Source organism: Neltuma alba, unplaced genomic scaffold (assembly GCF_004799145.2).
Source record: "Neltuma alba isolate B1F8T4 unplaced genomic scaffold, ASM479914v2 tig00011995_pilon, whole genome shotgun sequence".
Lineage (NCBI taxonomy): Eukaryota > Viridiplantae > Streptophyta > Magnoliopsida > Fabales > Fabaceae > Neltuma > Neltuma alba.
The window spans coordinates 150,080-175,053 of NW_021636568.1; the positions used below are offsets into that span (position 1 = coordinate 150,080).

A 24,974-nucleotide genomic window follows, 5' to 3' on the forward strand; every position below is an offset into this window, starting at 1 on the left:
GTAATTTGGACCTGTAAATTCTGCAGTTTATAAAAGTGGATGGCTCCAGCCGCATTACCGTAGAACATTCAGGGTCGTCATAGCAAGTTAGAGAAAATAAAAGAATTCATGCCATAGTTTTAAGTTAGAACATAGGAGTAGGCAAGAATGGGAATGAAATAGATGGCACAAGTGTGAAGCAGTTTCTGCAAAACAGATCATTTGCATGTCTCTATGGCCATGATAGATTTGATTGCATTTCATGTAATAGAATGAGATTTTCAGTCCATTTACTTCAAAATTTTTCATCAAGTTAACGCATAAAAAGATGCTGCATTGCACAACTTAATCTCTCTCTGAAACGTGCAGAGGCAATGTGAAGTAGGAGAAAAAATTGCCATGATAGACACCGAGATTGACGTCCTTGCGGGCAGCCACTTGCTCCCACATCAGTGACAAAGGTCTTCGATCCGTTGTTGCGAGTCAGCACGGTAGCGCCAGAGAAAGAGTGTCCTTGTTAAGTTGGAGCTTAGAAAATGGCGATTCGCCAGAAAATGGGATAAAATCACTCTGAAGAAGAAAATTTAAATCATTTTTGGAGTAAAAAGTTAAATCTTTCACTTGCATATAGTATCATCTGGTCCCAACAAGAGATTTAATTATGAACAATACCCCAATACTTGCGTATCAAATAAGGCAAAAAAAATATTCACATAAAAAATTTTCATTATTCTATATTCCGGGAAAAAGTAGAAAACAAGATAATTTCATTGTGTGTCCAAAGAAAAAAAATACTCTTTCGATCCTTAATATAGAACCTGATTATTGAGTCAATCTTGATCCCTGTAAGATCTATTTTTTATATTTATTTATTTTTTCTAAATTACCCTTATTGATACTACCTCAACAATAATCAGGTAGGAAGGAAAAGAAAGATATTAGGAAAGACGATTATGATGATTTAAAAAAATCATATTTTTTTATAATTAACTAACTTATCTAATTTTTTTAATTTATTCAAATTAATTAAACAAATCTTATATTAAAAACCAAAAGTATAACTATTTCTTAAATTAGTTTTAAAACGAACTAACTTTTTTTAACCTTGCCTTGAAATCTGTCTTATTTTTGCTTGTTCCCTTTCGCATCGTTGTTTTTCATATACTTTAATACAATTTTTTATTACATCATTATCTTCTGCTAAAATTTTCCTTGATCCTTTTATGCAGAGACACCTACGGCATTTCTCATTTGTGAAATTATTTTTGTTCTTTTTCTTTTTCAGCCCATAAATTGGTCACTGGGTGGATACTAAACGGACCACGCGTATCGCACATCAGGCGATGAAACGTGGTAAATTCCTCTGGGCGCACTTCTAGAAGTGTTTTTGGACCAAAGACAACCTAATGTTGAAACTCACCAAATCCTTGGACGACTTTTCACAAAATCCTCCAGCAAACAACGCATTTGGGAACCCTAAAGTTGTGACCACATCCCGGAAAACAAAACCAAAAAAAAAAAAAGGAAATATAACAACATAGTTGCCCGGAAGAGAGAAGTTCTTTAATATATTAAGATAAACAATTTCAAGAAACAGCCCGAGAAAATTTTATGCAGCTATCAATCTAAGTTCTATAAGGGCTTTCATGAAATAATAAAACTTGAGATTAAAAAATTGATACATGACAACCTGAATAAGTTACAACTCTCACTCTACAAAGACTCTCCCTGCCCTGCATTTTGCAGAGGAGGCTAAATACATATGTACAAATCTAGCAGATTACTACGATATCCTGTGCAGACTCTGCTCAACCATCTCCAAAGGTTCAAGCATGTACAAAACGATAGAATGGAAATTCCCCCTCCTGAACAAAGCCAGAGCCCATGCTATAGAGTTAATTATAACACGCTCATGGAGTAAAGATATAATACAGGTATTTAGCCTTTGAGAGGACTTACAAATAGATAGAAGCGTATCCGCTTCAGTTTGCTGGTCATTTCTGCTCATCTTGGTCGCCAAAAGCCCGGACCTGAAACACAATACATGGTGAGTTTAGTATCCAGGTCTTTTCATCATTTACGTTTATTTCTCTTAAAATGTGTTCATTTGCAAATTTTCATTCTCAAAAGAAGACATTTGCTGCGCATTTAAGAATCGTTCATCTGAGGAACCAAATATAGGCAAAAATGACCATAAATATTACCTGACTTTTCGAGTTTGACCATGAGTCTTGTGTGAAATTATATTTACTTTTCACTAATAGTTATCTTGAATTTCAAAATTACAAAAACATCCAGTTTATGGAAAAAATGAATGAAAATGTTGCTTTAAACTCTACCAAACATGTTCACAGCCATTTTTTTATTTTCAGTGCAAATAAAAACGGAAAACAAGAAAGCTGCACAGCTCTTGCTATTTTATTCAATTGAATGGAAAACTATCAAACTACAGATTTTTGACAAGCAAATTTTTCTTAACATTTGTTAGGGGAGGAAAGCACCTCTACTTGCCATCGGAATGGCATCATCAAAGGGTTGTCTAAAAGGCATAGAGTTCCTGTGATTCATTGACCGGGGAGGGAATCTCCACCCATGGTCTGGTAATCCAGCTGATTCACATGGGTGACAGCCATAAGGGGGAGGCACACCTCTATCTTGATACCGAGAACCTAGGGACAATTCTCAAGATAATTAATGCTGATATAAGCAAAAATTAATGCAAATTATAATCCCCAATAACACGTGAATCGTAAGTCCTCACAATCTTACCAGAGTAAGGAGCAGGAACTCTCCATCTCTCTCGGAAGTCATATGGAGGTGGTTTTAATCTATCATGATTATTGCGGAAGTTCTCTCTCTCCGTGTTATGCATAGAGTGGTGTCTATTGGAGTATGAAGGGGGTGGAGCCTCCCTTCGTGGCTTCACATGCTGGTCCCCATGAACAAAAGAAAACTGATTGGAGGGCACTTGATGAGGTGGACGTAAAGGGTAACCTTTAGCATGCACACTAGCACCATCAAAATAACGAAAGTTGTCAGGTGGCGGTGGATGACTGCTGAAAGAGGAAGTAGACTCAGGCAGCTGCATTGGCATATCCCTACATTCTGGAACTCGATAGGGAACAACCTCATGCAAAGGTTGGTTATCCCTTGGTGCGGCCAAAGCCTCAGTCACTGAGGGCAGTGGGTTATCTTTCACAATCTGCAAATATAGGCACCCATGGAAAGGTAGAGCAAAACGACTTGTCAGCAATATAAGCAAAAGTATGAGTTTAAGGTACCTTGCAAAGTGGTGAAACATACCTGTGCATCTTTATTGAGTTTTGAAATAGCTCCAGTGCTATATGGATGAGAGATAGCTGGCGTGAAGGGGAGGGAAGGAGGTTGGGGAGGGGGTGGGGGTGGCGGTGGGGGAGGTGGAGAGGATAATGGCAAAGGAGGGGACAATGGAGGTACATCCTGAGGCAAAGGAGGAACAAAGGACACAGGAATGTTCTTCTCCATCAGATTACTTGTCACACAATTAGACATATGTGCGGCATCCCCATTTCCTCCATTATTAATATCTAAAATTGAATTCATTTCGACATCACAAGAGGGAGCCACATCTTCCATTTCAAGCTCACCATCAACGTCTTCCAAGATATGTCTATGCTTTTCAAGTGTAGGAGTCATTTCACACACTTCGTGTGCTTCAGAATCATGCTCAGGAGTGACTGCCTCAAATTTTCCCCCATCAGAATCGCTCCCATCATCTTCACATTTAAGCATTCGGGGCATGCAAAATCCAGGTAGCTGAAAACTCGAGTTACTGCAAGATGAAAACATAATTTTAAAAGACTCACTTCAAAAAGTACATGAACAAGTGAAAATAAAAGTAAAGAAAAAATTCCGCAGCAAATTCAAACCTTCCATATTCGTCTACAAGCATACCCTCCATATCCCTGATAGGGTCATCTAAAGCCCTCTCTGTTCTTAAAGAACGTCGCGAGAAGGCACCTGCAGATGCAGACACACTATACAAGTCCAATTCCCGGATATGATGACGTATAATTGATTCTGGCAGAATTCTTCTCTCCAACCACAGCCTTAGAACCTTGACACATTTAGAGGAAAGTTTAACAAGTATAATGATACAGAAGCATAGAGGTGACATCAAAACACACAGTTTTAACCTAAGCAGATGGGGAACTTCATTAACTTACCTTAAGACACTGCCTACGATTTTCTTGTGCGGTATTTCCAGGAGGCACCGCAGCTGACAATAGGCGTGGCAGAACTGCTTGGATAGCAGAAGGATATGCTCCGCCAACGTCACCTGAAAGTTCAAAGGAAATTTAACATCAAATACCATATACACATATCCCACCGAGTCATTGAATTTCATCTACAACCTTCCTTTCCTTTATTTTTTTTCTCAACAAGATTAAAGCAGCATCGAGTGATAGACACGTTACCCCTTAAACCTCGAGAACACTGCGCAATGGAATCAACAAGAAAAAACAAATCCACCCGTCGATGCAAGCTTGACTCAGTTTCCAGACTATGGGCAAGAATCTCCACCACCTAAAACATCGAATAAATTAATTAATTAATTAACGAACTTCTCTAATTAAGGAGCAAATTTGCTAACAAAACAACAGTTGAATAACTACAATAAATGAACCATACTTGTGCCTATTTTGAAGTTATTGTACTCAGTCAAACTAATTAATCCAGCCTTCTGTGAAAATGGGATCATAAAAACCTCTACCTCAATGTATATATTTTTCTTTCCCCATGATTTAAGAATACCATGACAGACCCTAGTACGTTTTTCTACATAGGAAAACAGCAAAACAGTTCCTAAAAATGCTTTTCAGAAACTATACAAACATTCTAGAGAGTGAGTTCTCACTAAACTCTAACTACCTGAATAGCGAAGGAAGTACTCATTAGTAATAACCCTCCAGGCTCAATATATGCCTGATCCTCGTACTCGTTAGAAAGTGCGTTCTCACAAAACGTATGACTTCAGGGATCAACATCTTAAAGTTGATTTCACAAGCAATTACCCTGGGCATAAACTCTCATTTGACCAGAAATAAACCATTCCCCATCTATGATACACATACAAGCCTATTTACTTAATGTGGGGAACCACCTTAATGAAGTAAAAAGACAATAAGCCTAGTCACAAAACAATTCAAAACACTTCCGCCCTGAAATTAATCACCATACATGCACAATAACCTCTCAAACAAAATTTAAAACAAAAATCACTATAACCAAGGTCACCAAGGCAACCAAATGCAGACTCCCAGTTTCAAAATATCTAGTGCTCTTGCAGCTTCTCAGTCTTGACAGGCCCATAAAGTTTGAGTATCAAAATGGTCCTTGCTAAACAAATCAAAATTTGAAACAGAAACCGCATGGCATGCATCAAACCAATGATGCCAAAATTCAAATTTTTACATCACAAAAGCAGTATAAATTTATTTTCCATTAGCCTTCCCAATTTCTTCCACAGAACAAGAAATATAAAGTCGCAAAAGGGAGAAATATTTGAGGAAAAGGTAGATAGAGCATCTGAAAAAAGATGGGGTGTGAACGACTGTGAATGATATCTTCAAAGAGTCCCAAATTGATTTTCCATAACAAATTCCACCTATAAGTATACGATACGGTTGTTGCACCATTGGAGCATCTGAAGCATTCCACAAGCAGTAAATTGGTTTTAATGTTTCAAGCAGGTGGCACTATTCACTCAGAAATAAACCCTTCACACCAACAGAGAATCAAAATCAAAGGCCAATATAAAGCTTTCATTAAACAAGAATTTAATCCACAAGTCAAATTGGTCAGGTACAAAATACATAAAAAAGAGAAAAGAAATCATAAAAAGATTAATTGTTTGGAGTACAAATAAAACCATTCATGCCTCAAAATCATTGAAAATAAATCATTTTGATATTTCTGGAGGGAAAAACTGAAAAACAAACACTATTAGGTTACCTTAGCCGCACTGCCAAACTTGGCACAATCAATAGCAATGCGTGTGGCACGCCCAATGCTCTCCTTTGTCCTTGTTAATGTCCCAAGCGTTGCTTCAAAGTACAGCAGAGCAGCATGTCCTGCTTCAGTGGACTTGTTTTTTGATCGTTGAGTTGCTGCAAACCCATCGATCTTCCCATCACCAGTAGGACCAGAAAAAGTTTGCTTCTGGTGTAAATGCACATCAGGGCTACAACTGCCATTATTTTGAAGGATATTGCTACTGTCTGATGTAGAAACATTGCAAAATGACGTATTTGGTGGGGATCCTTGTGCAGGGCAATCTCCCCCATCTGTCAAAGATGGACTTGGCTGAAGACCTATAATATCCTTTTCACCAAAGCAATCATCAGAAATTGAACCAGAATTCATATCCTCCTTAGGCCCTTTATATGTGACGTCTTTCACAGCCTCACACCTGAAACAAGATACTAAATATCATGAACTTTGTGTAGAAAGAATGCAAAACAAATATCTCTTTTGAGATTCACTATTATTAAAAAATAATTCCTCTCCCTGACTTTTCCTTTAAACTCACCGAAATTTAAGGTTGAAAACCGCAACTACTTACACAGTGACACAAGGATAATCTAGAGAAGGCAACAGAAATTCAACCCAGCAACTCTACAATAATAATTATTACCGATACAACAAGGGATCAGGAAGGTGCTGTAAGTGGTTTAATAATACACAACTAGTTCTCTTTCTTTCTATTATACTTCTGCATGGAAGGAAGATTTAGAAGGCTAAAAACTAAAGCAAGGCAGGATTAGGCTTACATCTCATTCAAATTGCTGCTATCATCAACAGCCAGCTTCAAGCACCCAGTATCTTGAGGAACTTCATTTTGAGGCACATGAGCAATATTTTGGGTTGAAAATTCACCACTTTCATTGGCACCTGATGCGGGATCATGACCTGTTCCTATACGTTCTGATAAACCAGATGCTTTATTTGAAATGTCAGCGGCTCTGATATTGCTTTCATCATTTGGGATCAGCAATGAACCAGGCAAATCCTGACTGCTTCCAACTTCACAACATTTCATTTCAAGATTAGAAGACAAATTTCCAAGTAAATGAATTGGGGCGTCAGATCCATCAGTCTGACATACCACAGAATTAGTAGGTTCTTTGTCGACTTCTCTGTCTTTGCCATATGGTAGGACGTCCTTGCAAATTTCATGGGTTGGAAGCTCAATCATTTGCTTATCCATCTCTACAGATAATTTATTCTCTGAAGGATTACAAATTACTGAATTTAAACTGGTTGAGAAATTGCATGCTTTAAAATGAGAAGAATCATTGCCACAAGTGCCCATCTCTAGCATTTCAAAGTCATTCTCACCTTGATTATTAGAGGCTGTACAAGAACATCTATTGATGGAAGATGTACAGCATCTACTATTTGATGTCATTGTGCTGTGTGATAATTCTGCACGATCTTGATCATCACCATCTTCAGCAGCATTAGCTGACATGGCCTCTAGAGCTCGATGGAGGCGTTTAGATGGAGGTAAAGCAGCTTCAACATCCAAAGAACAGCCTAAAGTTTGGTCTTTAATTTTACAAATCTGAGGCCCACTTTCAGAACATGGGACAGAACTCTTTGGAGGAGAAACATTATCCATTACCATATTTGACACAGACAAGTCTCCCTCAGCAATACTAAGATTGTCATGAGTTGAGGATACATGCTGAAATGAGTTGATACTGTTCTCCTCAGATCTTTTATCTTGAGATTCTGTAATGCTATTGTGTTCCGCATCTGTAGCTGATGATTTACCCATTCTGACTCTAGCTCGTTTCAGAAGTGGCAGGTGCTCATCACCATCTTGCTTGGAGCATCTATCTTTTGGGCGTTCACAAACATCCTGTGACCTTTGACTAGAATTCAACACACCAGCATCCTCCTCTGGCATAGTGGTTCGCTTGGCAGAATCATCAGTCAACCGCTTTCGATTTGGCTTTCTTTTTTTCTTCTTGACTAGAGTCTTTAGTTCAACAAGTCCTTTGCTCAACTCAAATTCTCCTTCTGCGCACTCAATAGTCTCAGAGAGTTCGAGTTTACAGTTTGAGTCCATGGTACTTCCCTCATTCAGGCTAAGGGGATCCGAATCAATAGTGAGAATTTCAGAACGATTGTCTTCCGTGCTGTCATTTGAAGCAAATGCAGATGGATCAGCATCATCACATTCAGAAATATCAGGTGATTTCCTGCCGCGTTTACTTCTTCTCACAGATACATTCTGAGCTGCACTAGCTGATCCATCAACAGCACTTTTCCCACCATCACTACAAGGCCTCACAAAGCTTTGGACTCGTGATGAACTTCTAGACTTCTGAACAGGTGCATTTCTCTGTGAGACATTACCCTGAGGACGCAAGTCCACAGATCTTTTTCTAGAAGAGTAAGTAACTGGATAAGGAGATTTTGCAGTAGCACCAGCATTATCAATAAGCTCCTTTGATGAAGTCTCTTTACTAGATGATTCATCCTTTGGTGCAACTGCCAAGACTTCCTCAGCTGCGTGCGTTGTCTCATGTTGGTCAGTGAAAGAAGTCAAAGTTTGAATTTGAGAATTATGTACGGAATCATGGTCCCGTGTCTCATCCTTTAACCCTAAGTTGGCAGATAATTTGGCTGATGAATCAACAGGAATTGTAACATTTACACCGGACACTTCACCAGAGTCAGTTATGTCAACTTGGGTTTCCTTCAATTTCTCATAACTATCAATAATCTCTTGCACCGCACGGACAAAGTCAGCACCCTTTCCTTGACGTTTGACAAGAAGAGATTGTTTCTTCTCTTCAGTGAATGCTTCAACATCAGCAGGATTGCAGAAAGCTCTGCATGACAAATTACCATTTTAAACCTAATGCAACATGATAGTCGAGCAAATTATATGCTCATGCATTGGAAGGAAACTAAAATGGCATGAAGATAAAAATTACATATGTAGGCCCTAGATCAAAATTTTTAATTTTTCACATTGCAACCCAGATTTTACATATCTCGACTCAATCTTTATCAAGCATTTATTCAATCAAAACACGAATGAAAATATAGGATACTACGCATTTTATACCACAGTCTCTAAATACTTTCTTCCCTTTTAAGCTAGTGTAGCTAAGGCAATGATCCCCTACTTTTAAACTAGAGACTAGAGATTGCTTCGAAGATCTCTTCTTCAAGTCAAAAGTGAACTTCAAATTTGTTCAAGCACATATCTAAGGACACACTGTGTTGTGCCCAAAGACATAGTCCTAGGTCAATTATCATAGTCAATAAGAAAAAGCCCCTGAAAGCTCAAAACGTTCATTCCAGCTCCCGACCAAATGAAGTTACTTCACGTGCGAACAAGAAGCTACTAACAATAAAGATCTATTTCAATCCCAACTTTCAAGGGAACAAGTCCCCATAAGTCAGTACAGTTTATCACTCAATTAATAATTTTAAGTAGCAAATCTTTTCAATTCATCCATGTTTACAACATGCGCCCCCTGATAAATCAGGAAGAGTAATTCTAGACTAAACGCCAATTTTTCCTGATGTGAATATTTCAAAATAAACTTAAAAAGAAGGACTCAATTTTTCCCTACCTCAGAATTTTACTTGATAGATTACAAATCATAACAAGTCCCAACAGGTTGTCAGGATCTCCTCACAAAACAGGCGCTACATTAACATAATCCAAAACTGACTTGGAGTTCTAGGACATAAGCTGTAGAAAATTGAAGCCAAAACATTTGGAAAGGAAATACATGAAGCTTCTCAGGGTAGCCACTACATAGAACATTCCCATCATATGAAATAAGTAGAAAGGCAGAGTCAGCAGCATTACTCCCTATGCACGGTCACAAAACTTTCAATAGTGTCACATCATCTCATGTTTAGAGTTGTTCTCAGCATGCCAAAAACAATGACTAAACCTAAGAGATAATACATCAATGCTACCCGGAGACTGTAGGGGATGCTAAATATAATCAGTATTCCATTCATTTCCCCTCACCAAATAATGGCGCAGAAATTTGCATTGTGAAATACCAACTTATATACCTTTGGGTTTATCATGTTTTTCAATGAAAGAATGAGAACTTTTAGTCAAAATGCTAAGTTCTGGAGGTTAGTAGTCCCCATATACCCCGTCCGGTTCAAAATATAAACATTAAATAACTAATTCATGCAATTCAAAAAGTTAATTAAAATTCATTAAAGATAATAAATATGTAGAAAATGCAACTTGTTTTCCTAAAAGACCCTTATTTATAGGGAGGGTAAGTGGGAGCGAGAATAAGCAGAAAAGGAGGTGAAAGAGAATGAGTAGAAAAAGATATGAGACCTATAATTAATTAGGGGTAAAAATAAAAATATATATTAAATGATCAGACAAATCTGAAGTGATGCTTCTAAAAAAACCAAGCCCCTTCAAAAATTTGATGCTCATATTTTGAACCCAGGGAGCATAAGATCTGGTAATGGTATATCTCCAGAAACAAGAAGACCTCTCATCAACAATTATTATTGTCATAAGTGATCTATGGTGATTGAGAGCCAACAGGTTGAACCTCCCCAAAAATTAACAAAGAAAATTCGCCAAGCCTCCAACCATTAACATGTGAAAACAAAACGAGAACCACTTTGGCACAAGAACACAACTTTACTCCTATAACCCATCTAGTTTAGTTCATAGAAAAGAAGGCTGCGAAATGAGCACATGATTACATCACTAGAAGCCCCAACCTAAACAGTTCATAGAAAAATGCCAAATCTTTGAGACATTAGCAGCAAGACCATCTCAACACCAAATATTCAGCATCTCCAGTCTTTGCCAAACAATAAAATAAACAGTGTCAAATATCTGTTTCGTAATGCATATTTGATTCCAAAAATGATATAGCACACAATAGCCATAAGCTTTAAGCTTGCTAATCGATGTTAAGCAATTAAAAAGATATGGCGTTAAAAACTTACATCTGTTGGGTGCCAAAGAAGTAAACAAGTACTTTCTTCCAGTCAGTGCAGTAACCCCACTTCTCAGGCTCACTTACCTGCGAGAAGCAAATAACTTGACAAGCCAATTAAAATTTACCCCTAAAAACCTAGAGGGAAAAATTTAAAAATAGATAAGTAAATATAAGCATATCATAGCAGTTAACATGTGACAATCGCATATTACCATGGAGGATAAAAGGCACATATTCGCCCCTTCTCCTGCCCCTTACTTAAATATGTCAATTTCCTCATATTTTGTTTGCTCTCCTGGTAGGGGGAAGATGGACAAGTACCGCAGTCGCTCTAAGTGGCATTGCATATTGTCTCTACCCTCTACCTTCTTAGATCGTTGTTCTTAAAAGGATACATTTCTAATGATCCAAATAGAAAGATAAATTTTTCATGTTTAATGTGTGTGCGTGGGCGGGGGTACGTCTAATGCAAAGCTTTAATTCAAACTTTGACTAAATATCTCTACAAGTGTGCGATTTGGTCTACCCAAGGAGTAACCAAAATCCACAAGGCTCATGGGGATGGAACATGTAAGGCAAGAAAACTAGGAACACCCCTCCTCAATCCACCGTCTGAATCAACTCTAAACACTTACAGATAACTAATCGCGCAAAAAAAAGTATCCAAGAACCGATGACTTTGAAATTAAAATTCATAAATCCAGGCAGACACGCTTGCGCTCTAACGAAAATGAAGTATTGGACTCTACACAAAAGGAAATGCTCAGAATATAAGCAACATGCAATGAAAGAAAATAATAAAAGTAAACAATAGACACTACAGCCGACCGCAAAATAGATAATTTCACCAGTAGTTGAAAAGGGAGCACCTACCGTAGCAGGCCAAGCAGGGAAGCCTTTCACTTTAGCAAGTACAAGATCGCCGACCTTCCATTGGCGGCGAGCGGCGGCAGCGGCGGCTGCTTTGCTAGCGCCCTTTCTGCGGCTAGGCGCCATAAGAGGAAGCCACCGCAGCTATAGTCAAATCAGGGCAAGTGATATAAACTGAATCGAATAGCCCGCCTCCGCTCTATGCCAAAATCGCTCAAGAATGGAACCGCTTGGCACTCTCTGGAATTTGCAGACAAAATTCGCAGGCATTGAAGCACAAAAAGTCTCTAAGAATCCAAAGATTAGCGGAGTGTGATAAAGACTGAGCCAGAAAGAAACCCTAATTTACACAGAGAAAAAAGGGAGGGGGATGACGAGATTTTGTAAAACAGGTGATGGTGTCACAGAGATATGTTTTGGTTAGGTGTGTGGAAGCTAGGGGGCGCAGGCAGTGTGGGTTTCTTGCTCCGTGAAGTGAGCTAACGTGCGCTCCGTGCTGACGAAACCCGGCCCGGTCCCGCCTTTCAATTTCCATGCCTCGGGTGTATTTGGACCTGGCTTCTCTCCGCTGCCTTCCTCTACCCAAAACACTGCCGTTTTGGGTGTACAATGAGGGGAGCTGATTGCTTTTTTTTTTTTGTATTTTGAAGTTGTTTTAGTAGCATTTATATAATACTGAATGTAACAAAAAATTATTTTAGGATATTTGATGCTTATGAAAAAAATATTTTAAGATACTAAATGTATCAAAAAATATTTTAGAGTATTAAGTGTACCAAAAATTATTATGAGACATTAGGTGCTACCAAAAAAATATTTTAGATGCTACTAAAAAAAACTTCAAAATACAAAAAAAAAAAAAAACAATCAGCTCCTCTCATTTTGCACCCAAAACGGCAGTGTTTTGGGTAGAGGAGGGTAGCGGAGAGAAGCCAGGTCCGGTGTATTTGGCTCAATAGTGAGGAAAGGAGGGATTTTAATAAAAAGAAAGAAATAAAAAAGAGGAGATGAATTTTAATATTATTTTGTTTGAATTAATTCGATGGACGAAGAGAAGTTTTAATGTTATCTTATTTGGTTTAAGAAGGGAGGGGAGGCAAAATATTTTTGTATAGACAACTTTACCCTTATATTATTTAAGTTGATTTTTACAAACTTTATAGAATAATTAATAAAATATAATTATAAATAACATTTAATATATGAGATCAACTTTTTATAATTAGCAAAATTAAATAAATAAAATCATAATACATAATTAATAACTATAATTGTTTTTATATCCAAAATTATACTGAAAGTTATGAGTAATTATAAATATTATTCTAATGTTGAAAGAAGATTATAAACATTATTCTAGTTATAAATATCATTCTAATGTTGAAAGAAGATAATGAAAATAATTATAAACTTGATTCTATGGCACAATATAATATCATAAGACATGGCATAAAATTTTAGCATCTATCATCATATGGCTTTACAAAATATCAACAGCTTGGCATAAAATGTGATCAAATGCCATCACATGACCTTATAAAATATCACAGGGCATGGCATAAAATGCCATCAAATGCCATCATGTGGACAAACAAAAAAATTCAAAAGAAAGACCATGTCAAAATAAGTGTTTACAAAGTGTCTACAACAAAAGAGTGTTTTCCTTCCAATCAATAACAAACTAAGAACCGAAAACCATCTCCATAATCACTTGCTTGCGCGGCAGAGGTGGACATTGAATTACTGCCCTTAACTTGGCCACATCATTCATGAGGAAGCAATAAATTTTAGAGATCTTGTCTTCCTCACATCCAGCATCAACAATCATCTTTAAAGTTTCTTCCCCCTGAAATTTGTGGGACATATCCATCTTTAAATATTTTGTTTCCTTCACTCAAAGCATTTGCAATGAATTCCATCTTTTCTACAATTAGAGGTATTTGGAAAGGATCTCTATCTTTAGATGTACCACTTTTTTGTCCTCTTATTAGTCTCGTTATTTGCTTTTGGAGAGTGGTCACCAAGCGGGAGAGTTTCCATATTGATTAAGAAATTCTCCAAAGTCACTTCATTTTGAGAGTCAAGTTGATCAACCTCGTTGATAGAATCAACAAATTTATGAGGATTTACACGTCGTCGTTTCTTCATATTTATAGGAGTATCACCATCATCTCCATTGGCTCTATCATTTCAATAAAAAACTAACATCTTTTCGTAATTAGGTAGAAACGTATTTCTCCAAAGGACTGCTTTTGGTTTAACCTAAAGAACACATTTTATACCATGAATATCCAAATAATAGATTCATTGGAAAGTAAACGTGTAAAATCATATGAATTTCAGAATGAAGGATTTACTATTCTTACATCAATTAATTGATCCCAAACTTGCTCCTTAGTTTCTCATCTATTAGTGGACAAGTTCCATGAAAAGCCACTCATACCCCCTTGAAGATGTCATGAATTTCAGAAAAATTCTTCTTTAAAGTCTTCCAATAGTTTTTGACCTTCTCCTTATCAACTTTAAATCCAAACAGGATACTCAAATATTGTGTTATGTTATCATAAGCAATAGTTGTAAATGTTCCATTAACTTTGTTTCCGATATCAAGTTCATGCATGAGTGCATCAATCATGGCATCATCCATCTTGGAAGTCCTAACCAAGTTCTTATCAGTAGTCTTTGGAGCCATACTAATTGTTCATATTCAAGAAATACAATAAACTACTAACCATACAATAAAAGAACATGTAAGGATTAGTTCCTAGCATTATTCCTATGATTATTTCCATAATTAATCCCACATTTGATGAGCTATTGCATCCCTTATCATCTCACCTTGAGCTGTCTCAGTTCTGTCACCTCTTGGAGTATAGCTATTATTGTTAGATTCATCTTGAGTTACACTCTCATCATCCACTTCACGGATAAGCTCTTCATCAGGGTCTACATTCATCAAGTAATTATGAAAAATGCAACATGCAGCAATAATCAACTTTTGAGTTTTGACTCTATAAGTAGACTCTGTGACACTTGATAAAATTACAAATCTTGTTTTTCAGTACCCCAAAAGCTTGTTCAATTGCATTACGCAATGATGCATGTTGAAGATTGAAAAGTTTTCTACGACTTCGGGGTGAATTTCTATCTGAATATTCTTTCAAATGGTAGTGAACTCCTCTATAGGTGTTATAAGACCACTTGTTAACATGAATCCAGCATCGACCAAGTAATATTTCCCCATCATCAAATAAAATAGTCACTTTATTAGTCTTAAATTTGTAAGGTTATTTAATTATGTCACTTTTTACTAATTAGTGAAATAGTTACCTTGAAGAATCTTAAGTCTATTTTCTCGTATTAATACATCTTTTATAATTTTTGAGTCAGATGTAGTGTCTTCCCATCCAATAAGCACATAAGTGAACCTTAAATCAAATGTGCAAGCTGCTAACACATTTTGTGTAGGGAATTCCTTTCTACCGCGATAACAAGGAGCATCTATCATAGGTACTTTGGCACGTATATGTATTCTATTTATAGCCTCAACACAATCCTTAAAATATGGGTAAAATTTGTCATTAACCTTAATTTCAGGAGGGACTCTAGAGCCATCTAATTGTATAAGGAATTTATCTTCTAATTTAATGATAGCACCTAACACGCTATGGAAATGACAGCTAACCATCTCACCAGAACGCCTAAACCAAAAATTAACCACATGGTTTTTTGTTTTATGTGATAAGATGTAAAGGGTTTTAGTAACTTGTTCTTCCACATTTAAGTACCTTGTGGGCATCAGGTCACCATCTCTTTCTAACATGTCACACAATCCTAAGAAGGCTTTAGAACTCATTCTAGTAATATCTCAACTACTAGAAGTACAAGTTATTCGATACAACACTTATTTACATATCCTTTCTCTTGTGAAACTCATATTATAAGTTATTTTCTTGTTATGATTATACATTCAAGCCGCACAATACTGAACAACAAGACAAATAAGGCAAGCTACAAGTCTCCAACGCATTTCTCACCATTGCATCAAAAAATCCTCTTCAGAATCTATCTATCAAATGAAGAAAAAATTACCTCAAATTAATGACCAAAACAAGTTGACTCATCTAATAAATTTATATCTTCTTATTTTAACTATGAAAGACTGATATATGATGAATAATTAGACTGTGAAGTCAATAGCAATGTAATACTAGGATAGATATATCTACAAAATTTATACCCATGAGTTAGACATCATCATAGGATATAAAAATAATTTAGTCTCACTTCATAAACAGTTACAACGAAATATCTGGGATATAAACAACATATGCATAAGGAAGTAGGGATAATCGGTAAAGCAAAGCCAACTCAAGATGGGATTCAGAAAGAACATCTAGTATGCTTGACCTATGAGAATTATTTGAAGCCACTGTGTTAGTTTTTTAATATACTTACACATTTGCATTCACATCACTTGTTCGCAACCATATATACATTTATAGATTATACATTAAGTAAGTATACCATTTAAACACTCAGTGTATATATATATGATTTTTGGCACTGTACATTCAATATTCCTCTTAACCTGTGAGAACATTTTGAAAAGTATTGTGTATATATGCAAGGGTGGAGGCTGGTATGCAATTAAAGGTTGTAGATGAGTGCATGCAAAAAAAATGTAAAATATAATCAATTACAAAGAAATGTGAGCTTTTTAAACTTGTTCATTGGCTAACAAGACAGGTTCTACGCAACTCAGGAATGTTTGATTAAGATATAACTTTGAGTTTGAATTAAGCCTCACTTGAGTTGAAATCATGCCGCTTGAGTAATATTCACCATAGTTATAAAATAAAAATTTTATAAGGGTTAGATCCCAAATTTCTTTCTCTTATATCATTTAACAAATGACAAATAAGCTAGTACTTAAAGATTTTAAGTAAGGTGGTGGAAAACTTCTAGCAGCCCAGTTAACTGATGTAGCTCAACATAACAGGTATCTCTTCATTTTTTGACAAAAGTACAATTTGTATGACAAATTTTAGTTTGCTGACCTTTAAGATGCATGGGAGAGAGAGTTGGATTATTGACTTTCAAATCTAGAGGGTTCAAGTTTGATTCTAGGCCAACAACCAGGGAGCAAAGCAAAACCCTTCTTCAGTCACGACATATTTAAACAATCTTGATAAGCAACAAAATAAAACTAAGCAATTTGAAATAAAATTTAACGATAAATAACTTTTCACTAGTCAGGAAAAAAAAGAAGAAAATTTTTCCTCCATCTGGCTGAGCTAACAGGAAAAGAGAATCAAAAAATGGAGGAATTCTCAAAGAGGAGGCACAAACCTGCAATGTCCCAAGGGAAGAAAGAGAGGCAAACCCAAAAAAGAACCCAGAAAAGATGGAGGAACTATCGAATGAGTTGAGTTCCAGAGAGCAGAGATGGAGGCTGCGGCTAAAAACAAACACAAGGTTTATGATTTCCTTATGATAAGGACAAAAGGGTAAGATGAAAATATTAAAAATAATATGGGCATATTAGTCAATATAAGGCAAAATATTATCCTTTCCTCTCAAATTTCCCCAATTTTGGAGAGAAGGCTTATGAGGGGAGGGGAGGGAAAATGTAAAAAATTTTCTCTCCACTCTTAAAATTTTATCCTGCCAAACAAGAAAAAATAATTAAAATCCTTCCCCCTCTCTTTTAAATCCTTCATACCAAACGCACCCTAACAGTGAGCACATGACCAATTCTGTGAATGCTTCTTGACCCATTCACAGATAAAATGAATCTGCTTTTAAGTTCTAAGCCCATTTTCAGGCCTAATAAAGGTCACCAGCCCCCGCTTGTGGCAAATCCTTTGCAACCAAACAAGGAATATGAGAAAAATCACCAACGGGTTAGATTAAGAGAAAAGGGTTAGTTCTTCACAACACAATGAATCAGGATTTGAACCCTTTCTAAAAGAGATATCCACATTTAATGCTCAACAATGTCTTAAGTAAGATTGTTGGCCAAAAAAATATTAGAAAAATCATGGTGCAATTTTTTATTTCATTTTTAATTTAAATTTAAATTAACTGCAAATACTACACACACCCCTTTTTCTATTTAAGGGGTCAAACACAACTGACTTAAGACACATTATCTCCCACATATAGAAGAATTTTCATGCTATTAAATTACAAGACTATTGACGTGTTTCACCCACTCACACTTCAAAGACAGCTAGAGTATTGAATCTATTACCACATCACTATAGAAAGATCTTTGATGCCATTAGGCCACTGGCAATTGTTGGGGCAATATGTAAATTGGCTCTAGACTTTCACTATGACACCCAATAATTAGATTTTATTTCCCTTTTCTTCATTCATGCAATAATTTACCTAAGTAGGTTAGAAACACTCGCGTTCATTGGCTCTTTTTCTTCACTAGGGTATTGGAGAGCAGTTTTTTAATATAATAAAATTTTAGGCGGAATTCAGGAACAGCCTAAGTAAAGAGCAAGACACTTGATCCAATTCCTTCCAAGTGATACCATGATGGGCAAGATAAACTCACAACAGGCCCTTAAGCGTTTACCCGTAGAACAGTTTTGCCCCACTATGGTGTCTCAGTGATAGGCCCAAAACATTAGCCCACTTGCGTCCTACATGGGCCTAACAGGCGCCCTTCTGTTTCCACTTTTTGCTGGGCTTTCTCTGGTTATTATTAGCCCATTCGCCACCCACATTTCTGCTTGATCAGATCACCTGTGAGTAAATGTCACTTTTATACGAAGCAACGGCAGATTCTATTCTCCTTGCTTCTATTAGAGAGTATCAACATGTCCTTGCCGTAAAAATTGGCTGTTTCTGTAGCTCAGGATTTTGCGTGATTAACTTTTAACAGTTGGCTTCAATAATTTTCTATCATGATGATTTTGGAGTAGTTTTCTTTGAATGAAGGGTTTTACATCAACATTCTTCTACAAGTTCAACCTAATGACAGCTGTCCATGAATCGAAGGAAATCAACTGGAAGCATGGAAAACACATGTCCCATGAATTGAAAATGAATGATAATTATCATTACCACTGGCAGATTGTCTTAGGTTACACTACTACTCTTTTTACTAAATTTCGTACTTAAAAAGAGTATATCTATTAAGTACGTGAAAGCACAACTAAATTTCGTTTTTCAATTAAATTGTTCATGTGAGGGGTAATCCTCTTTTTACTTAATTTTTTTTTTTTGGCTGAAATTCTTTTACACTTCAGTAAATGTGATAAACATTTCAAATTGAGTACGAAGGCATGCGATACTCTGCAATCACTATATTGACCGTGGACACATGTTCTCCATCCAGCCTCAAACTTTTTATAATTAAAATTGCTCTATTTAACTGCTGTAAAAGTATTGGAAAAATCACATTCAAAGACTCTCAATTTAAAAATACCAATGGTTATTATTTCCTAAAAATTTAATGCCACATCCGATTTTAATTATAAAACATCGTTTATAGTTTACAAATCAAGTTTTATAAGTAAAATCGAAAGTCAGAACATCTTGTTATAAAGTAATAATGAATTAATGAAAATTTAATCTCAGCCGTAACATTGAAAATAATTAAAACTGTAACATTAAAAAATGACATGACTTAATCAATAGCATGCCACTCTAGATCTTAATACAAGTCATTTGTAACATATTTTCGTATATTAATGAATGCATTAAATTAACAATTTTACTTTTATTAAAGTTTTTATCTTTCTCTATATTTAATAATCATTCTCCAATCTCCCCCTTTTTCTCTCTTTTTGTTTAAATGAGAATCAAATAAAATTAAAATTAAAAAAATAAATATTAAATATATTATAAGTGACCTACATTTAGCTCTAAAACTTTTCTCAGCGAGTGACTTACACGTGTTTTCAGATTTTTTTTATCCCGTGCAAAATTGAGTGAAGCATTCCTTGCGCTTGCGGTCAACACCGTGACCATAGAGGATCCAAGCCTGTAGAAAAGGTATCAAGAGAGAGTCCGAGTTCCAAAGTACTAGAAAAATGCTTATTAAATGACAAAATGTGAAATCTTAATATTTTTAGAAAAATAGTCGACTCATCCAATTTTTCGAATGCATGAAATTAATTAATTATTTTTTGTATTTAAGAATATTATGATATGGATCATAACATAGACAAAAAGCTACACAAACAAAAAGTTACTCCCTCCTGATTTTTTTACAAGAGCTCAAAATTTAAACTACCTTTATCCTTTTTTATAAGAACTTACTTGGACTTGTTTAAACATTTAATTTATTTTTATTATTTTTGTTTCTAATTAATTTTATACATTGCATTAATTAAAATATTCATAACTTGACATATTACTTTCTCTTTCATACTCTCTCATTATTCCTCTATTTCTCTCTCATACTTATCCCCTTATAAATAAGGGTATACTCGAAAAAAAAATCATTTTTACATATTTATTATTTTTAATTAATTCTAACTGTTTTCTCAAATTGCGTAATTTAGTTATCAAACTCTTATTAAAAAAAACCGGATGGAGTAGTATAAAATATAAAAGTTATGAAAACCTCTCATATTCAAAATGTTATGGTGAATAATTATTGGATTATTCTAAATTAACTTTTGATACTAGTGTTATTGACAAAAATACTTTAAGAATTGCACTAAAAATTATTTTAAGATATTAAATGTTATTAGAAAAATATTTTAGGGATAATGAATGCATAAAAAATTAATAAGTTAATATTATCTTTGGTATTCAATCAAAAAAAATATTATCTTTGGTATATAAAATTTAAACTTATTTTAGTTTTGGTCTTTGTAATTTAAAATCATTGGTTTTGCCCTCTAAGACATTGTTTCAGGGACAAAAATATTTAGATGGACCAAAATAAAATAAAATTTAAAAATTAAAATGACTAGTTTCAAATTTTAATTCAATTTTAAAATAAAAAACCATATAGCCCAAAATTAATTTAATATACTAACAGCTCGAAGAATCCTTCAGAGTATATGATACAACTGAACCCATAATTATTTTCTTGACTTTAATATAATTTTTGTCACTTAAACTTGTATTTATATTGATTTTGGTCCCTTCAACTTTAAACTATAGTATGTGATCATTTAAGGCATAAAATAGTTTAAGTTTTTATTACATTATAAAAACTAATATTTCAGACTGACAAAATTTTGAATGATTAAAATCAAAATAAAAAAATTATATTAATCGCTGATTCTGTTTTCCGTGCTTTTTTTCTTAAAATTTCTTCAGTTCTCAACAGCACCCTATATATTTAGCGCCAGTGGCTGTTCCATGTGGATCAGAGTTCTAGTACTCTACGTAGTCATGTACTACCCTGTCTCTTATTATAATATTTTTTTAACTAAATTATAGGATTTAAAAAAATAATTAAAATTAGTTAAAAATAATTAATATGTAGCAAGTATACCCCTATATATAAATGGATAAAGGTAAAAGAGTAATAGTGAGATGAATGAAGAAAGAGAATGTATTAAGTACATGGGAAAACCATATCATAGGTACCTCTGCTTTCTCTCAATTTTTAATTTGGTACCTATGTATTTTTTACTCTTGATTAAACATTTAATTTTATTTTTTTTAGCAACATTAGCTCTTATAACTTTGTTCTATTGGCATTTTTAGTCTCTATATAAGGATTAATGATGTTAATTGAGCAACATTAAAGATTTAGTTAAGAACAAAAAAACATATAGGTACCACGTTGAAAATTTACAAAAAATATAGGTACCTCTAATATGGTTTTCCCTAAATACATTAAATTATGAATAAAATAAATAATACTGTATTAAATGCTTAGACAAACTCAAAGAGAATCTTATAAGAAAGAACAAACCAATTTAAAAAATTAGATCTTATAATAAAAAACGAAAAAAATACTCCTCCGGTCCTTAATATAGGACCCAATTATTGAGTTGGTTTTGGTTTTAAATATAATACCCATTTCTCATATTTATCAATTTTCTCTAAATTACCCCTATAGATACTCCCTCAACTATAATCAAGTAGAAGAGGGAGATGGGGTATTAAGAAAGATGATTATGGTGTTTTAGAAAAAACGCATCACATTTCTCATAATTAACTAACTTACCTAACTTTCTTAATCTAATCAAATTAGTTAAATGAGTCTTATATTAAGGATTGAAAAAGTATTAGTTAATACCTGTAAAGTTTTCATAAAATAAAAAGATGCCACGCGGTGCCCCTACAAATCGGCGTAACCTACGACGAGCGGCATCTGGGGGCATGTGGAGATTGGTTTGGAATTCTCCTCTTTCCTTCTTACCCTTTTTTTTTTTTTAACTGTCAAATTAATATTTTAACAGTTTAGATTTAAATTTTTTAAAAACTATTATTAAAATATTAAATTATAAAAAAAATAATAAAATACAAACTATATTAAAATTTAATTCTAATAGCTTGAAAGTGTACTAAATGTTTTTAAAATTTTTTTATAAATCATTAAAAATAATAATTTATTGGATAAAAAAAGAGAAAAAAGAATAGAAAAGAGGAGGAAAGATTCCGAATCATTGTAAGATTTCTGACCCAAAAAAAAAAGGACTCACTGTAAGATAAGTGAGGCCACCCGATGCCACGTGTAAGGACCCAGACCAACAGCATTTTTGACGTGACACGTGTCCTCCGATAAGGAGATCCAGACGAATATTCTCCATAAATCTTTTCAATCTTCCCATTATGACCCGATACGAATGATGAAGATACCAACACGTGTCCCAGGAGCAGCTAATCAAACGGGAAACGTGGCATTTTTAAAGAAGGCAACTTTGTGTTGATGTTCGTACCGTTTCTCACTTCCATGCATCAGGTGCGGTACCCACTAATATACTCCTTGCGATGTGCTGTCGACGCGGGTCAGAAAATATCTTCTGTCGTTATGCCCGTTGGTTATTTCTTTATGTATTTTTTTACTGTCGAATGTAGATTGAGGATCGTTTCACTTGTCATGCACATTATTTTATAAAGGATTGAGGGGGCGCTCTATACTTTTTTTTTAAGGATGTATTTAGTATTTTAAAATATTTTATGATACATTAAGTGCTTTAAAATATTTTTTTAAGTATATCTAGTATTTTAAAATATTTTTTAATACATCTAGCATTTCAAAATATTTTATTAGATGTGTCTAACACTTAAAAATATTTTTTTTGATATATCTAGTATCAAGAAAAAAATATTTCAGGATATTAGACGTACCGATAAAATATTTGAAAATGTTGAATACATTTTATTTATTTATATATAAAATTACTAGTGCTTGTTGGACATAATAGCTAAATCTATATCAAACAACTCTCTTAAAAATTTTTAAGTGCGAAATTATGAATCCAAAGCTTCAATTAAGGGCTATTGGGGAAAAAAAAGCTTCAATTAAGGGAATAATAGACCGTGAGATTTGGCCGAACCAAAAAAAAATAGTACTCTTCATTATTAGGAAATTTACTATAAACTTTCTTATTATAAAGTTTATCACCTAAATGGACCTAATGACCCATATCCTTGAACAGGTGTGCAGCTCTTATTCTAATAAGCAACATGTGTTCAATTGTGTGCAGATATATTTCATTTTATACGTTATTAAACATTCAATACATACAAATGTACTTAACATGTTAAGTCTTATTCAATGATTCATATAAAGAGCTCTGAAATGAAATATCTGTATGCTTTTATCCTAAATATATGAATTAAATAATATGAAAATCTTAAAAAATACCACTTAAATTTTAAAATCCCAAATTAAGAATTCTTTGAAAAATGTGTTGTGATTTACTTTTCAAATATAGTTAATCACTATTAAAAAGTAGGTAAATAAGACTAATTTGAAATTTGAGATTTTAAAATTCAAGTGTTATTTTCTAAGATTTTATCTTAAGCAATTATTTTATTAAAATTAAAGAAATAGTTAAATCATATACTTGTAAAAGATATTCGTTTCATTGAAATATCATCATTTTTCACAACTAATCTTATTAATTACGCACGTTGATATGCAAAATCGATATAAATAATTGGATAAAAAATGGTAAATGCAGTGCAGAAAGTAACACTAATGATGATATAATAAAAATTTTCAAAATCAACCACGCACTGCAAAGGAAAAAAAAATACTAAAGGTGGTAAAATAGGTTGCGATAGGTGCTGGGTGATCCTGCACTTTGATTGGCATTTTGGCCACCAAGCTCGCTGGTACGGGTTTAGGTATGCATTTTGTCACATCTCAATGGTCAAAGCTAATCCGTATTATTGGCACTGAAAAACACAATTATATAAATATAAATATACATATTAATACACACACCCCTCTTGTCCTATTTATAAAACAAAAAGAGAAGGTTTTTTTAGTTCTATTTATAAGTTATTTTATTAAATTTTTACCATGAATGTACTATATTGTCATTTATTTATTATAGCGTAGATAGTTATTTTTTTTTAAAGTGTATATATTACATAGGAGTAAAGTTGAAAAATTATTATATTTTAATGAATAGTTAATGCAGTTTAATTAAGATTTTTTTTGTCTATATAAAATATATTCAAAGTGCTTTATAAATAAGACCAGAGGAGTATGTCTGTATATATGCACGTTTTAAGGTACTTCTAATTATAACACACATGCATGTGCGTGTGCATATTTTTATTAGGTACATCTGTTTTAAAATACGCAATCTGGAAGTTTTCTTCACCAAAATAATTATCACTCATAAAAATTTTAAGGAATGTTGGCCACTACTTTCAGTCTTTAATATAAAAACTAGCTGATTAATTTAAGTAGATTAAAAAAATTAATTAAATTAGTTATTTGTAATAGATATGCGTTGTCTTTCCTAAAATATTTTTGCTAATAAATTGTATTAGCTAGAACTACTATTATGGTAATGACTATCTTAAAAAAATAAATATGAGAGATAAAGTAGATTAAGATATTATATTTAAGATCAAAATAAAAATTTAAAAACTCTTATATTAAGAACCGAGATAGCATTTCGTTAATGATACAATAAAAATAATTATGAATCCGACAACCTTAAAACG

General features: G+C 34.1%; 1 protein-coding gene across 2 annotated transcripts; it reads right to left on the reverse strand.

Moving 5' to 3' along the window:
- Positions 1 to 1,520: 1,520 nt before the first annotated feature.
- LOC114720701 (protein HUA2-LIKE 2) lies at positions 1,521 to 12,198 on the reverse strand. 2 transcript variants are annotated; one of them, XM_028906377.1, is made up of 13 exons: positions 11,856 to 12,198; positions 10,990 to 11,066; positions 7,360 to 8,864; positions 6,792 to 7,230; positions 5,974 to 6,430; positions 4,437 to 4,545; positions 4,185 to 4,297; positions 3,888 to 4,075; positions 3,283 to 3,790; positions 2,749 to 3,181; positions 2,481 to 2,648; positions 1,939 to 2,009; positions 1,521 to 1,844 (listed from the first exon to the last, which is right to left on the reverse strand). In XM_028906377.1, the coding sequence occupies exons 1-12, from the start codon at positions 11,976 to 11,978 to the stop codon at positions 1,984 to 1,986; spliced, it is 4,146 nt and encodes a 1,381-aa protein (XP_028762210.1). In that variant the 5' UTR covers positions 11,979 to 12,198; the 3' UTR covers positions 1,521 to 1,844; positions 1,939 to 1,983. The 2 variants fall into 2 exon arrangements, with proteins under 2 accessions (XP_028762210.1, XP_028762209.1); XM_028906376.1 differs by having other exon boundaries at positions 6,792 to 8,864.
- Between the last annotated feature and the right edge of the window lie 12,776 nt (positions 12,199 to 24,974).

Excerpts from the sequence above, each read along its gene's own strand:
- LOC114720701 (XM_028906376.1), bottom strand. The coding sequence starts at position 11,978 with ATGGCGCCTAGCCGCAGAAAGGGCGCTAGCAAAGCAGCCGCCGCTGCC. Across the intron at positions 6,431-6,791 it reads AGCAGCAATTTGAATGAGAT|GTGTGAGGCTGTGAAAGACG; the intron begins GTAAGCCTAATC and ends ATCTTGTTTCAG. Across the intron at positions 3,182-3,282 it reads AACTCAATAAAGATGCACAG|ATTGTGAAAGATAACCCACT; the intron begins GTATGTTTCACC and ends CTATATTTGCAG.